This window comes from Lacerta agilis, chromosome 2 (genome assembly GCF_009819535.1).
Source record: "Lacerta agilis isolate rLacAgi1 chromosome 2, rLacAgi1.pri, whole genome shotgun sequence".
NCBI classification, from domain to species: domain Eukaryota; kingdom Metazoa; phylum Chordata; class Lepidosauria; order Squamata; family Lacertidae; genus Lacerta; species Lacerta agilis.
Window position 1 is genome coordinate 75,277,362 of NC_046313.1, and position 17,037 is coordinate 75,294,398.

At 41.6% G+C, this 17,037-nt stretch overlaps 1 protein-coding gene across 17 annotated transcripts in view; it reads right to left on the bottom strand.

The window, feature by feature from the left end:
* IQSEC1 (IQ motif and Sec7 domain ArfGEF 1) overlaps positions 1-17,037 on the bottom strand; it is a 323,964-nt gene that overhangs the window by 56,069 nt on the left and 250,858 nt on the right. The window contains exon 1 of one of the 17 annotated variants that reach the window (XM_033140847.1): positions 15,188-15,404. The exons of 14 other annotated variants lie outside the window; for them this stretch is intronic. In XM_033140847.1, the coding sequence (XP_032996738.1) occupies positions 15,188-15,252 (65 nt within the window). In that variant the 5' untranslated portion in view covers positions 15,253-15,404. Of the gene's footprint in view, positions 1-6,527; positions 6,574-15,187; positions 15,405-17,037 lie in introns of those variants that run through there. 2 more of the 17 variants (XM_033140848.1, XM_033140849.1) reach the window with 2 other exon arrangements.

Sequence of the window (17,037 nt, forward strand, 5' to 3'; positions counted from 1 at the left end):
GTTTTCAAAGGGAAAGCTCTGGGGCAAAAAAGTGAGCACTTGGAAATAGAGCTTTAAAGCGCAGACCTGTGCTTAGAAAGCCGGGGTGGGGGGAGGCAAGTATGGATAAGCCTTAAGACAGGATATTGCTTGATGTATTCATCTTACATGTCTTTGCATCAGTCCTTTGCTGCTAGTGCCTCCAGGGACCCTAAATATATAATATTGTTGAAAATACATAAAAACAGAATAAAGTTTTATAAAGGGTTACTTCAGAAACCAGCAATCTTGAGCTGCTGTGATATAGTGGCTGGCACAATTAACTTTCAGAATAATTTTTCAGAACTTTCAGAAGAATTGCAGAGTGTGGTTTCAATGGCTGCTTGCTTAGATGGCTGCTTGCTTAGATTGGTGCAAAAAGGGGGGGGGGGTTAGACAGTTTTACAAAGTATAGGTCTTGCAGTAGCTATTCTCTGCTAATGGTCAACCAAGACAGCACAACACTAGTGACCAGATACTAGGGAGAAAAATAATGGATAGTTTTCTCCAGAATGATCTGCTTTAGAATTTCACATAGCATCTGACTCATCAGTGGCAGAGAAGTGCTGGCTTAATCCAGCAAGCCATTTCTTACCATATGAAGCCTGCCCGTCCAAGCACATCTGTAGCACGGCCTTTGTGGAGCAGGGATTGGGTATGGGTAGAATGGTTGAGGAGCTAATAACAGCCCATAAGCTGTTATTGGACCATTTGCCTGCCACAGAGACACCATTATCTAAAAGATGTGTCTGCCCCATTTGCCATACACAGCATGCAACTGTAGCATTTACAGCCCAAGCTACTATTTGTACTGCAACAACTAAAGCTGGGTAACACTTCTTAGCCCTAATTGAAGAGGAGGGGGTAGCATTTATGTCAACAGTATATTGTAACAAATAAGTATGCGTTAAGTATCACACCCACAGAATTAAATGGCGTATTTTTAGTGCAAGTGTGGTGTTTGAATTAATCACATGTGTCACACACAGCTATCTAGAAACACTGACGTCACAACACAGAAGAGCAAGAAGAAAACCACAGGTAATTTTATTTTTTAAAGCAAGCAATGATTCCCATTAAAATGTAATCCACAATGTTAAACAAATCAACAAAATAAATAAATAATAGGTTTAAAAACCGAAACATGCTTTGCAAGTCCAAAGTTTTAACTCAGCAATAACAACAATAATAATTTGGATAGCAACTCTGAGTGTCCAAAGCATTTCACATGCATTATCTGGTTGTAATCCTTATAGCAACACTGTAATGTAAGCCTGTATTATCCCACTTATTGCAGATGGAAAGGACTGTGATTGAGAGAGAACAATTTGCTGAAGGCCAGCTAGCAACATCACAGCAGAGAAGAGATTTGAAAATGGGGACTCACAGTTCAGTCTCTAAGTCACTATGCCACTTTCAACTATTTCAGGCATAATTTTGCCATGTATTTGTGCTCTACAACTAACCCAGCCTGTGGTATTATTAAAACAACCTCTATTTATTTAAGCTGGCAATTTGCACTGAATACGTTGCATTGAATATCTTTGTGGTAAGTGTACTCTGAGAATTAAGGAGAATTATTTGGCTTCTCTGAAGTTGAAAAAGAGATGGTAACCTGCACACACAGCTGAGGGTGAATTTTCCAAAGTGAAATAATCCTTTCCCTCATACCAGCCAACACTGTATTTCCACTTGACTGTGGACTCAGCTGCTATGTTGAGCCAGTCAGTGTGGGAAGCAACAATGGATGACACCCTTGTCTACAGAACATTCAATTTGCTGCTATTTAGTATTTGTAGGAAGCTAAGCATAAGCTTTCAGCTCCGTGACACTTTTCAGTTCATCACAGCAACACCCTTTTCCTAGTTGACACAGATTGCGTACTTTTGGGAATTCATTTTTAAGCTTTAATTAAACTGCATTTAATGTTTCATGTATTGAAATATACCATCCAGACAATGCAATTATACCAGGATATAATAAATGAAATAAAGTTAGTACATTCTGCTTCTAGGTTCATTCTGACAGTAATTTCTTCTCTGCTGCCTAAAATGAATGCCTATAAGATACAGTGCTAGTGGGAATGTTTTGACCAAGCTATATGCCCCTGTATTCATAGGCCAAGAGAACTGTGAGTAGGAAATCAGCAAATGAATAGCATACAAGCAGCCTCAAACAACAGTTGTACAGCTCAGTAAAACTCCGTGGAAACAGCAGAGGCAGCCTGCTCCTATGAATTTCAATCCAACCGAGTTCAATGTGACTTACTCCCAAATACTGTACATGTGTACAAGACTGCAGACTGTTCAAAAAACTTAAAGGTTGGACAAAACATAACTTTTTCTGTTAAAAATGTATGTTCATATTCACTTCAACACAATCCAACTCGTGAATTTAGAATATTTTACAATTAGCTAAAACTTTAGATTCTTTGACTGCTTTTGAGGTCTTTTAATTCTCTGGCAAGTGATAAATTCAGAGAAGTTTGTTAATCACATGCATGTGGAAGAAAACCCATTTTATCTTTATTAAAGCCCCCACAGATTTTTATGTAAAATAGCAAGATGTGCATTTTAGCAGCGATAGAAGACTTAAGTAATATATACCATAGGTCATCATTCTATAAGTGCCCTGGAGTAAAACGTTTTGCTTTCTCCCATGGAAGTTGGGGGTCAATGCCATGTTTCACATCAATACATATATATACAGTGGTACCTTGGGTTAAGAACTTAATTCGTTCTGGAGGTCCATTCTTAACCTGAAACTGTTCTTAACCTGAAGCACCACTTTAGCTAATGGGACCTCCCGCTGCCGCTGCACTGCCAGAGCACAATTTCTGTTCTTATCCTGAAGCATAGTTCTTAACCTGAAGCATTATTTCTGGGTTAGCGGAGTATGTAACCTGAAGCGTATGTAACCTGAAGCGTATGTAACCTGAGGTACCACTATACAAATATTACTGCTAAGTGAAGCGATATTGAGAGGAGGCAATATACAATATGAAGCGTTCCTAGATGTATCAGTGTGCTGCTTTTCATTGTAACTTCCCCAACCTCAAGCTCATACCCTCCAGCACATTGAGGTAAAAAACCAGGATGTGCATCTTCCAGGTTCACAATGCCATGAGAGTCACATGACCTGAACAAGATCATAGCCCCACCCCCACCCTAAGTGTATTTTTCTGTGGAAAAATTGAGGCACCAAAAGTGGCTGCCATGCTCTCTCACACAAAAAACCAGGTAATCGGAACCATTGAGGGGGTATGCAAGCTGCATGCTTTTGGACTGAGTGTTTACTTTGTAAGTGCATTGTATGGATTTGATGGGAAGAAAAGCAGCTTGGGAAGGGAGTTACAGGAAGAAAGCAGTGGGCAAAGCAAGGTTAAGAACTTGCTAGCAGCTTCTCCATACAAATGTCCTTCTCACAAAAGCACTTTGCCTAGAAATGGTAATCCAGGCTGCACACACTCACATACATACAGCATGTACTTCAAGTCCTTTTTGAGAAATAAAGCAACAGTTTACTTTGCACGCACTTCTAAAAAAGAAGGAAAGTGCACTATTAGGGTTTGACACGCCAGTCGCTATATTGGTCGAAAGCTGCCAACGGGCTTGTCAGCTATTATTTGAAGCCAAGAATGGCAATGTGTAGGTGGCAGCTTATCTCTTTTTATTTCATTAAGGCAGGGGCAAAGGCTGCTTGCCCTCTAGGCCCGCAGCAATTAGGTGCACAACTACTGGCACAGCATAGCTCTCTTACTGGCTGCCTGTTAGCTCTGTGGGAATTTCCCAACAGGAATACACTAAGTGGTAAGAGGCAAAGGTCGCTGCCTAGGAAGGGTTACCTGTGACTATGTCTTGCCAGATGCAAGAACAAGGGAATTCAAGCTGGTGAGACTTGAAAGACTGGCCTGCTACCTCTTGTGAACGGACTTAGGCTTCTTCACCACTGCTGTTAATTATTTTGTTACTTTTTAATTTCCTCAAAAATAAGCTCTGAATATTTCACATATACAGAAACTACATAATGTTAAATGTTACATTTAAGAATTCCATGTTGTTGTCTTTTAGAAAAACAAAAGCTTATTTCATAGTGTGAGATCCAATGTAGCATAAGCAGATATCTGCTTATGAAACAGAGGTTATTCCTCCTCTCCCCTTACAATAGCTGCATGGGAACCCTATGGAGAAGATTTTGAGGGGACATGGTGGAGCTGGAGGAGTGAGAAGAGAAACTTGAAGTCCTGCAACGCATGCAGATTTCCATTGCGCAAACAGGCAGACATCACTGAATGTTGCCCACAGTTTCACAATACCTGAACTAATTTGTTTTGTAATCAGCATATGCATCAAACCTACTGATCATTAAAGAATGTTTCTGTTCTACTAAAAACAACAACAACCCCACTGAACAATAAAAATGTTGTTCTAACAAAGTTAATACAAAATCAAAAATTCTTTCTAGTAGCACCTTAGAGACCAACTGAGTTTGTTCCTGGTATGAGCTTTCGTGTGCATGCACACTTCTTCAGATACACTGAAACAGAAGTCACCAGATCCTTAAATATAGTGGGGGAGTGGGGAGGGGTATTACTCAGAAGGGTGGTGGGAATGGGTGATAGGCTGATAAGTGTGGAAAACCTGTTGACGACTCTAAACGGCTGCACCACCCTTCTGAGTAATACCCCTCCCCACTCCCCCACTATATTTAAGGATCTGGTGACTTCTGTTTCAGTGTATCTGAAGAAGTGTGCATGCACACGAAAGCTCATACCAGGAACAAACTCAGTTGGTCTCTAAGGTGCTACTAGAAAGAATTTTCGATTTTGTTTTGACTATGGCAGACCAACACGGCTACCCACCTGTAACTGTAACAAAGTTAATGTTTGCAAAGAAAAAAAAATACTTGACCATTTGACTTTTTTATATAAAAAATAATTTTAAGTAACAAAACATACCCATACAAGGAAAGCAGCACTTAGTAGTAGTACAGAAAAGAAAGAAAAATAGCGATGGATGGTTTAGATATTCCAAGAAAGGCAACCCAATAAAAGTGTCTCTCTATAACGTTCTATGAGTCAATGGAGGGTGTAAATGTGTTAAATTGTCTTAACCAAGCCAATAAAAGAATAACTTGTCGTACACAAGGTGTGAGTCTATAAGCATGTCCATGAGCATGATGTAGCAGACTTGAGAAACCCAGGCTTCAAGAAGATTTGCATTTAAAGTTTTCCATTTTTTTGAAAGCACTAATCTAGCTGAGGCTAATAAATGGAGGATGAGGTCTTTATTGGTTATGTTCTTAATCTGAGGAGTAAAATATGATAGTAGGGCTAATTTTGGGTCTGGTTATAGTGATTTCACCATCATGAACCCAGTTCTGGCCAGGGAGGGTGGGATATAAATAATTTTTTATTGTTTTTATTATTATTATTTGATTATTATTCTGAAACACTTTCTCCTAAAAGGGAATAATTTTTGGATAAAACTATCACATGTGTACAAGAGAGCCAGGTAAATGGCATTCCCACAAGCAAAGGTTGGATGTTTCATGATTAATTCTATAATCTGGCTGGGCACATGTAGCAGTAATGTACTAAATAAAGCATTTTATTGAGTTCTAATTGAGATGTATTCCAAAGTTGTTCCTTTTAACATTTGGCATTATTTGATTGGACAACTATCCAAATCTTTTTCTCTTTTTTCTTGACTGGTCAACTGACCTATCATGTACGGCACACTAGTATTCCAGTATGAACAAGTCTTTAAAGTTAGGGAACAGGGACAGTTTTACCATGAAACAATGTAAAGCCAGTTTTATCAACTAACCCAGCAGTTTCCACAAGCTCACTTGTGAAAGAAATGAGTTCTAAGCTGGAGCAGTTGTTGATGGACCTCAAGTGGGCTGTATGTGCAATTCTAGTATGTTCTGTACATGCAGATCTACTGCAGTCCCTTGTAGGATTCCCTTATTGTCCTGAAAAACTATTTACTTTATCCCCATAAAATTGAATTTATCCCTAAAATGAGAGGACTGAATTCGAGAAACCACTCTGTAAACAGCAAAACCTGTTTCCTACCACGGAACAAACATCCTGAGTGAAAAGGAGGCTGCAGCTATGAATTTACTTTATCCCAGAGAACTCAATGAAAGTCACTAAGAATCAAACCTGCTTCTATATCACAGCCCCAATTTTGGGTCAGAAAACAGGTGATGCAACACCCAAAAGAGTTCTGAGTGTCACAGATAAACACACAAGTTAAACTAATTAAGAGCCACAAGTGAATGTTCGCTTACATGTTCTTCAGAAAACAAACAAACAAAACAAAACAAAACCCAAACACCTGAACATCTGTTTCAGTGCTTTTAGGAATCTTGATACCCATAGCAAATACCAGAACATAAGAGCTATCCACTTAAAATTAATTAACCAACAGATACCTCACAGTTAATAAGGATCTGCACACACAGTGCCTTACAGTATTTTGTTTCTTTTTTCTTGTTCTTACCTATTCAGAGAAACTGTTTCCATGACCAATTATCGGAGAAAACACAGAGGCGGTGGTTCGCTTTTAGCAGCTAGAAGCATTTTGCTCAGGTTGAAAATCACAGAAAACGTTTTCTCTTCGTATAATCTAAAATCAAATGGCTGATTGCTAAAGCACTCTCTTGTCAAGTGCTATTACAACTGGAAAAAACACCCTCTAAAACTGATGTCACACTGTTTCACAACTATGGTGTTTCCCAACTAAGAGGAAGGACAACACAACCACAATGCAAAACTAGTAACCTGGCAAATCTGCCCTGGTCAAGACTTTTTGCAACAAGCAATACTACCAAAGGTAACGTATATGCTATGTTTATAAGCAGTACTCCAGTTCTTTAATGCTATCATACAACACCACAAGATAGTGAAAGAACTGAAAGTGAAATCTATACTATATTTACACTTCAGAAAAGTAATTAAATGAACTGACATTTGATCAGGATCCCAGATTTCATACCTTTACAGAAAAAGCTCTTGAATCTTTAGAAGCAACAGATGATCAGTAACAACGTGAATGGTAGACCCTTCGAAGAGGAAGCACAGATGTTCCTAATTCAACTCACTTTAAAGTCAGAAGGGAAGAGCGCTGCTAACTGAATCACTGCATTACTTCCGGCAGCTTTGTCTCAGAATACTCCTGTACATGTGTAATGACCTAGCATGACCCTGCTTAACTTGCAGGATCACCACAGCCTGGCAACTACAGCTACAGGCTATACTCTTCAGCACCCTTTAGGACAACTTCTGAATGCTTCTCTAGAGTTACAAATCGCAGACCCAAAAAGTTTAGATGTGGTTTTATATACCTTTTTATGAGACCTTATATCAGGTGTGAATTTCTGGAGTCTGGCCACTTCTGAACTAGCTTAGTTCTGGCCTTTGCTTCTTTAAAGAACTCACATAAAAAAACAAGTTGAGAGTACATATCTTTCACCACAAGGGTTCTTCTTGCACTTTGTTCTAGATAAGTGTTTCCCAACCTTTTCCCGACCATGGCCCCCTTCTGACCTTGTTTTCTTCTTGTGCCCCCCCATACATGTAGCCAGGGGGGGGGCAGCTGCCCCTCCAATAAGTAAAATACAAATCTGAGGTTCAGACCCCTCTAACAGAAGTCTGTCCCCCCTAACAAAAATCCCACCAGGGGGCTATATGGCTCCCAGTTGGGAAACACAGCTCTAGATGAAGATACTCTACTAAAAAAGGTAAATTTATCTGAGATAACCCAAAAAATCCAAGTGATCAGTAAGCAAGGCTAACTGAGTCCACAGGTGCACTTAAACATCTATAACAGGATGGTTTGAAGAAGCAAATAAACCCCTAATCTTACTAAAAAATACGTACTGTCAATAGTGCTTTTTAAAATTTGTTTTTCAAGTTATACACACGGTTCACACAGCATCAGGTTGTGATCTACTAAAGACAAAAATAGAGATGGAGGATGTGCCTGGATGGCTACACCTCACTTGGCTGATCTTCTCCTACCTCACGGATTGTTGCTGAAATTGTACCAAGGGATGTGTACATGCAAATTTGTGTATGTAAAACTGATTGTTCATACATTCTTCCTAATTTCCTGTTGCATATTTTCATACATTCATCTTCTGAAGAAGGAAAAACCAATCACAGGTTAGAACAGGGGTAGGCAACCCAAGGCCCATGGGCCACAGGGGTGGTTTAACCAGCCCACGAGCTGCCCTCAAACCGAGAAGCCTGCTTGGCGAGTCCCCGCGCGCTGTGCTAAACCGGTTTAGTGCAACTCGTTTTCGCAGCGCCAGAAATCGTGTCTGCGCAGATGCCGGAAATCACGGGCACGTGCGCTCAGGCACGCACACAATCCAGCCCATGGAGGGATCTCCACTGGAGTGAACCGGCCCAGGCAAGGTAAACCTTGCCGACCCCTGGGTTAGAAGGATATAGTGCTTCAGAGACTGCAGAATTAAGGGATTTGCAACTGAACTATTAAAGGTTCTTTATTTCCAGCAGCCTAATAGCCAGTGTCGTTAGCAGTTCATCTAGGAGACTGTGGGCTGGTTCAGATGGAGCAATCTCAATTAAACAAACCATAGTTTATTAAGCTGAGAGTTGGGCCAGGCACTCCCGCCTCCTTTACTCTGTTACTGGAACTAAAAAATTCCAGGATTTATTACACTATAGTTTTTATCCAATTTTATATTATGGCAAGTACGCCCAGATTAAAACACAATTTCCTGGTTGGGATGTAGAGGGAAATGATTTCATAAACTTAGAAGATCCCAATTCTGGCATGCATGCAAAGGGAGAAGAGAAAATGCAAGCTCAATGATCACTAAGCCAAGATAGTTATTTCTGAAACAGCCCTGTATGACCTGCCTAAGTAACTGAAAATGAAATTTACTAGTTTCGCTTTATTCCTGCAAATTCGAACTATTTCAAAACACAGGCGCCGTGTACCACTGTGTCAAATGAGGTCTGCGGTATCTGTTGTACTGTGAAACCTTTTGAAATAATAAAAGTTGAAATCTGAGACCTCTTTAAATTTATTTATATATTAGCTTTAAAGCAACTCTAAAACACTATTAGCAATAACCCATAAGGAATTTGTGATACTGCATAATACAGCACCAACCTGAACACCCTAAATTAAATCATCAGGTCAATAACTTACTGCTGGCCAGAAATCAGGGCAATATATGGCTGTTGCAGTTTTCCTTTTTTTTTTATAAGAATTTATTGACATTTTTACTTATAACAACATACAACCTTAACCACACCTACATTTATACACATACAAAACAAATACAATTACACATCTATTACAAAAATTGCCATGATTTTTCTTCTTAATTAGACATCTCAAAAAAAAAAATTTCTTTTTCCAATCTTGACAGTTGACTTCCCCTGCCTTTTCACCTTCGAGTTTATATCCATAATCTACTTTTTAACCTCTTCATTTAAAAAATTAAACTTAATTATATATATAAAGTAAAACATTCATCTTAATCTTCATCTTAATCTTAATCGTCTTAATCTATAAACTTAAACCACTTAAATTGACTTTATTTATACTACATCCTCATCAATCCTCACAAATCGTCCTCATCAAATCTATCTCTTCTATCCTTTGAACTGCTGCTAATATCATAAAAACTTGAAATATCTCTTTTCATGTTCAAACAAATAATAAAACAAACTATTGTTGACAGTGTTCACCCTCCAATTTCAAAATACCATAACAGATTGCTTTAGATTTTACTTAATACTTCACCCCACACCCCCTCTGTCCATTCTTCTTCTCCTGATGGCATCAGCACTGAACTTCCATGCAACTTCCCTCTCCCAACGTCCACAGATCCAGGCACAGTCCAAAGCTCTCCTTGCCACGAGCTCCGAGGTATCCAACTCTCCCTCTCTCAGCTTCTCCGGTTCTTTGTAGCATTCCTTTTCTTCTTGTAAATACCTTAATTCTCTGTCCCTGGCCCCCGAGCTCACACCTCGGGGACTGGATATAGCAAATCTTGACATCGCCTTGGGACTGCCACCCCCAACAAGCGAATTTCTTCTCCGAAGTAGCTCATTCATTTCTTCCCATCTTTCCATCCATCCTCTCAGCTCTTTGACAAGATTTTCTTCCAAAGTGTCAAAAGTTTTGTTAGCCTCCTCTGTGGGCAGTTGGTTCCATTTCAGACCCCCACACAAGACTTTAACTTTTCTGTAAATTAGTTCCACCTTCAAGGCAGTGAGCCTTTGTTCATCTGTTAGTCCAGAGTTCAATACCAGTTCAAGGACGAAACCCAGCATACTGGCAGAGGAGGAGGAAGTGGGTATCATATTTCTTCTCCTGTCTCTTTGTTCGTCGCCATTTTCCTAAGCTGGAGCGCAAACACCGCAACTTTAAATAGAGATATTTTCCGCTAGTTAGCTTCCCAAGAAAAAAGTTTGCCAGTCTCATGTATCGATTTTAGATACTTTATAACCAGTTCTGTGGCAGCAATCCCTCAAATTGGTTAATTTCTTAGGCTCGAAGGGAGGGAGGCAGGCTGCCTTTCTCCTTCCCCCCGGATCGTTCCAAAAACACGATTTCTGCCAAGATTATTTACTCACGACCACCGGGTTCCTTTAGCTCCATTCTTCACAGGTAGAACTTAGACGCTCACCGCGGGCTTTGCCGCCGCATTTGCATCCCGGTTGGGGCATATCCCCGTAAGCCCGGCTCCGTTGTCCCTTCACCCCCACTCCCCCTTTACAGGGGGGCAGGGGAAGGGTTCGGAGCCTCCGCGGGCGCAGCCGGGGAGCCCAGGGTGCGGGACGCTCTTCCCGCACCCCAACCGGAGCCGCGCGCTGCGGTAGCGCGGCTCCTAACCCCCGGGATGGACAAGGCGCTTCAGACCCGAAGCAGCCTTCGACCACCCGGCGATGGCGTCGCCGCCGGAAGAGCTGTTGCAGTTTTCCATCCTACATGCATGCATATTACATAAAGTACTTTTTTTTATTTGAAGAATATGGCTAGATATCTTTTCAAAATGAGACCAAGCACATCAAGTGATACTGAGGGCAATCCTAGTAGTAATTCAGAATCGCTGTCCAAACATGCTGGAGAAGACTTGTTTAATTCGACACCAGTAGCAAGCCCAAGGAAACCTCCAAAAAAGAAGGTGTGTCAACAATATATGGATAGTTATCTGAGTCCGTTTCACATGGACTGGAGATGAAAACATCTGTCAGCCTGTGGGTTTGATCTGTGGTGAGAAGCTTTCCAATTCCAATATGGCCCCAAACAAGATGAAAAAATATTGGTGAGCAATTTTTTGTTCTGAAAATGTGGCCCAGAGAAAAAAAGTTTGAGATCCACTGGCCTATAGGGACACATCTCCCCTTTTCTCTTGATGAGCCACCTCTCCATGGAAGACAACTAACTGCAGAGCTGCCTTTACCTCCCAATCCTCTGTCATATCTGATCATGTCCTGGAGCCCTCTATGTCCTCTGGCAGAGAAGCGGCTTCCATAGTTTCTGACAGACCTCTCTCTTCTATGAGCAGCGAAGAGGAAGCCTCTGGAACTCGTACAACAGCAAAGCCACACATGTCCAGAGGCGGGGGATGCAGGCTCTGTCAATTGGGCTCTACTCCCATTCAACATCCTCTTCCTCAAGTGCCTGCCATTCCTGGTCTTAATCAAGAGTATTCTGAGAGAAACATGACAACTGCTTTGTTATCATCTGATGGTGATGAAGCGATCACCTGTTACATTAACGGATATTATTTAAACCACAAGCTCTTACTAGCTGCTATCTTGGCTGTGAGTCCTGGAAGACCTGCTCTCTGCCTTGCAGGCCTTTTCCTACCTGGCCTGGGAAAGCGGGACCCTGACTGACTCCAGTTACAAAAATTGAAGCTGCTGAACAGACCCTTGAGCGGGAATATTGTTTAGCAGTTTTGGGGAGGAGGGGGTTGTTGTTACTAATATCAATATTAATTTCTGGATCTTTATTTTAGATCTTATTATGTGTAAATTGTTTAATTTGGTTGTGTACTTTTGATGTTTTATTTACTGTTTATGACTACTTTTGTTATGTTTGTAATTACAGTGGTACCTCGGGTTACAAACACCTCAGGTTACAAACACATTGGGTTACAGACTCCACTAACCTGGAAGTAGTACCTTGGGTTAATAACTTTACCTCAGGATGAGAACAGAAAACGCATGGTGGCGGCGCAGCAGCAGCAGGAGGCCCCATTAGCTAAAGTGGTACCTCAGGTTAAGAACGGTTTCAGGTTAAGAACAAACCCCTGGAACAAATTAAGTTCATAACCAGGGGTACCACTGTATGCATTTTTTTAATGCTATAATCTGCCTTGAGTGAGGTTTGAACTATGGAAAAGCTGCATACAAATAAATATATTATTTTAAGTACAGTATTATACAAAAAGGAGAAGCCTAGAATACACATACTTTTTCTCAACTGTGTTTAAATTCTGTAAAATTCAATCATTAGATGCAATAAAACTTATTCCCTGAGTGAAGAAGATTCCCTGAGAACAAATGACAATAAACTAAATCCTTCATAATTCATTTTGTTTCAAGCACCACATATAATCAAGTCTTCTTGAAAGGAACATAAAATATGTCAATTACAAAAATGATCTGGTAGAAGAGGGCAGTTCTGCCAAGAAGAAATATTCACCCAAGACACTTAGCATTCTCCCCAAGGCAAGCTCCCTAAATCTTTCTCCTCTTAAAATAATAGTAAAATAATTTTTAACAAAATAAGTCATAAAATAACTCATCTTATGAATCTTTTTTGACCAGTACATGCAGTCAACCAGCTCTGGAGGGATGAGTTTTATTTGGATGCCCTTGCCATAAGAGGCACGGCCTTCCCAACAGTGGCACCATGATTATGGAATGCTCTTGTGTGGTACTTACATTGTTGGTACCAATTGTCACATGCGTTACACATCGCAATGGAGGCGGCCAAGCACTCTGGAGGAGCCGGCCACTGGACCAGACAGCGCATGACATCACATGCACGCAACGAGTGCAGGGTCACATCAACATTAAGATGGCCCAGCTCCCTTAATACAAATATTGAGGGGGCCGAGGTGCTTTCGGTCTCCTAGAGTTGGCACCTGACACCTTTATATGCGCTGAAACTGGTTTAATGCTGCATTATTAAGTGGATTATATGTCACTGTGGTTTTTTATGAATTGTATTTTACTGATATTCGTAAATCACCCACTATATACTACATTGGTTAAACAGAACATAATCGTACAGTGTTCCATGTGCTGGAAGATGCATACATGCTACCTAGAACAGCTTCAAAACAATCACCAAACTCACAATAGAATCCACACAACCTCCAATGATCTGTCACTAGTTAGTTCCCTATTATTGTCCTCACCTCTCTCACAAAAGCATGTAATCAAAGAGGTATAAGCTATCTTAAACCACCATACCAGTGGTATGGCAGAAGTCTCATATCACTGTGAAGTAGTGTCATACCCATTGGCACATTCTCACTAAGGAACACCAACAGGCTGCTCCTCCTTATTGTAACCATCACAAATATTTCCAGGAAAAGAAAGATAGCAACCACTTACCACATTACCATGATAGATAAAAACCACGCCCAGAAAAATGTACCGGTAATTTCTTCCAACACTCACCTGGAACATTTTCAAAAATGCAACCCTTTTGTGGGAGATGAATGGCCCCGTGAGAGTGGTTGAGCATTTTCAACCCAGTAGTGATTTTCATAAGCTTAATTCAACTGAAGCCAATGGCCCTCAGCATTTGTAACTCAATGTATAGTTGAAGTCACTGATTTATGTTCTCTTTAACATCCCATGAATGTGACAAAACATAGAGCAGCACAAAATAATTGTGCCCATGTTTGCTCAGAAGCAAGCCCCACTGATTTCAGTGGTGTAGTGGTTATAGAGTCAGATTGGGGCTGGAGAGACTCAGGTTTTCAACCCCATTCAGCCCCCAAACTCACGGGGCAATTTTGGGCCAGTCACTATATTGGTCTAATCTACCTCACAGGGTTGTTGTAAAGGTAAAGGGGAAGGGGAAAGCAATGTATACCACCTTCAGCTTCTTGGAGAAAGGCAGGCACCAACAGTAAAAAAAATACATTTTAAAAGTGTGTTTAGCATTGCAATTATTGATGCAAAGACTGACATTTATCTTCAGAATGCCTGGGTTTTTGTTAAATGAATAATGAAAATGCATAAGAAAGGTATTGTGTGAGGAAAAAATGGAGGAGGCACTGAGATGCCGCAAATATATGGAACAAGTAATGTCTTTTAAATGATTCTGCTGCTGGTTTCATATTGTAAGTAAGAGCTGTGTGGTTAAGGAGTTAAACAACTTTAAATTCCATATTCAAATGAATAAGATGTTAATTTGAATTCTGTGAAGGACAGATGGCATTGCAGTAAGAGGTTTTTTTTTGTTTTTTTGAAAGTCAAATAAATGAGCTATGGTATATAAAGGCTCTTAAAATGACAACATACACTGGAAACAAAGCTACAGTTGGCTGTAATCAAGACACATTTGCAAAACATTTAAAACTTTGCAACAGGGTTTATTACATCCTGCAATATGCAAACTGAACCCTTTGCGTGCATACAATGGTGCAGAAAAAAATCAGGAAGGTACATACTGTGGCATTTTTAAATATGCATTCAGTTTTTATAAGTAAAACTGAATGCATATTTATGTGACCAACAGCTGTCATTTCTACATTGGCATTTGGGATACCAGCTAGAATAAAATTCTGTAGAAAATGATTTAGCTTTTCACAGTGGAAGGAAAAGGAAGAAAAAGTACGCAAGATTGAGCACTATAAAACCCTTTGTGTCACGGGATTAGTATTGTATGTATGTGCGGCAGCCGATCGTTTTGCTCGCCTGCTTGCTTAAACACACGCTCGGTCCTCTCTTCCTTCCACCAACACACTAAACAACCAGTGTTCGGAACTAATTTTAAACAAAGCTGTTCCGAGGCTGGAACTGAAACACAAAGCAACCAAAAAGAAAAAGGGAGAGAGAGTAAAAAAAATTCCTTCCCCTCCAAGCTCGACTCTTTTTGCTTTAGGAAACCCACGCTGCTGCTTCCAATAGAGGGTAATGGCTTACCAGCTGTCAAGCTCCAGCTCCAGCAGTGACTGAGTCCTCTCCGAGTTACAATGCAAGCACCACATGGCTGGAGAGAGAAGTCACAAGGAGGGGCCCCCGAGCTGCCAGCATATCCTTCCCCGGGGGCTCCCCTAACACCTCCGGGCCCGCGCTGAGGCAACCGAAAGAGACAACTGGGGCTAGGGGCACGGCACCGAGAAGCGCCCCCAACTAGTCTCCGTGGGCGAGACGAGGGAGCAGCTCAGCGGGGGTCCGGGAAAGGCGCGGGCACTCGCGAGGTCCACCCTCTCAAGCTCGGGGGCGCGCGTACACACAGGGAGGCTCTCGCTCGCTCGCGCGCTCCCGCCCCTCCACTCACACACGCTTACACATCCATTCCGCTAGAAGCGCGAGCTGGGAATACAAATGCCAGAGCTGGGAGGGGTAACATTGATCTTATTAAGCCGAGGCTGGTTTCCAGGACGGGGTGAGGGGCGCGCGGATGGAAGAGGAGAGGCAAGGGGGGGCGGTATGGACCGCCACAGGAAGAGGGTGTGTGTGTGTGTGTGTGTGTGTGTGCGTGTGCGTGTGTCCCCGTCCCGCTCTCCTTGTCCTTTTGGCACTGCAGGAATGTGACAAGGAGGAGGAGAATGCAGGAGCAGCCGCCTCCCGCTCGCCCGCTTGACTCCCCGCTTCTCTTCACGTGACGGAAAGAGCGGGGGCTCTGGCAGCGCTATTAATAGCTGCATTCAGACTGGGAAAGGCAGGCTTCATTGCTATTCAGCAGCTTCGCTGTCACTGGAAGCTGCTGCTCCCCCAGGCAGGCACACACTTGGCTTGGGTAGCAACAAATGTTTGCGTTGGCTTGGAAAGCGCCTGGAGCTGCTCGGAGACCCTCATTCTTTCCTCCACCCCACCCCCCCGCTCTGTGCCCCCGTCCCATTTTGGTTTCCCCGGTTTTGCGTCAGCTGGGATGCTTTGCAATATAAGCGATGTATGCCTTCTTATCTTTGGGAAGGGCGTCTTTCGGACGTAATTGCTCCTAGAGTTAATTAAAACCAAAATCTTAAGATAAAAGGACTGCGGAACCCTTTATTATAAACGGCAAGCTAACGACTCCCAAGCGCCTGCAGCTGGAGCAGTTTAAGAGCTGCTTGCACAGAGATGAATGACTACGAAATGAACATTGGGGTGTGTAAGGCCTTGTACCTTTGGACTGTGCCCATCTCGCAGCTTTGAGATAGTTTTGTTTTTAAGCCAGTAAAACTTTAACGTGTGTGTGGGGGGGGGTGTTATGGCAAGACAGTAAAGATGTGATTTTTGAATCAAAGTACATCCACACATGCACCAAAAGGAAACTTCTTTTTTCATGTTGCTTTTGCTACCACATTGAAATAATTGTTTATGTGAATCAGACCAGCACTTCTGTTTAGCTTCTCAAGGAGGCTTACTCAAAGTGTTACAACAACCCTGTATATTGCTGTATATCAAAAACTAAAAACTCACACTATAAGGCAGGGGTCAGCAACCTTTTTCAGCCGTGGGCCGGTCCACCGTCCCTCATGCCATGTGGTGGGCTAGACTATATTTTTTTGGGGGGGAATGAACGAATTCCTATGCCCCACAAATAACCCAGATATGCATTTTAAATAAAAGGGTACATTCTACTCATGTAAAAACACTGATTCCTGGACCGTTCGTGTGTCAGACTAAGAAGGCGATTGGGCTGCATCCGGCCCACTGGCCTTAGGTTGCCTACCCCTGGTATAAGGTAAGGTGACATATTTATACATTCTCTTCAGTCTTTTGATATTTCCCCTTTAAACTTAGGCAGATTAAATACAAGTTTACATTTTTTGTTTTTTACTGCT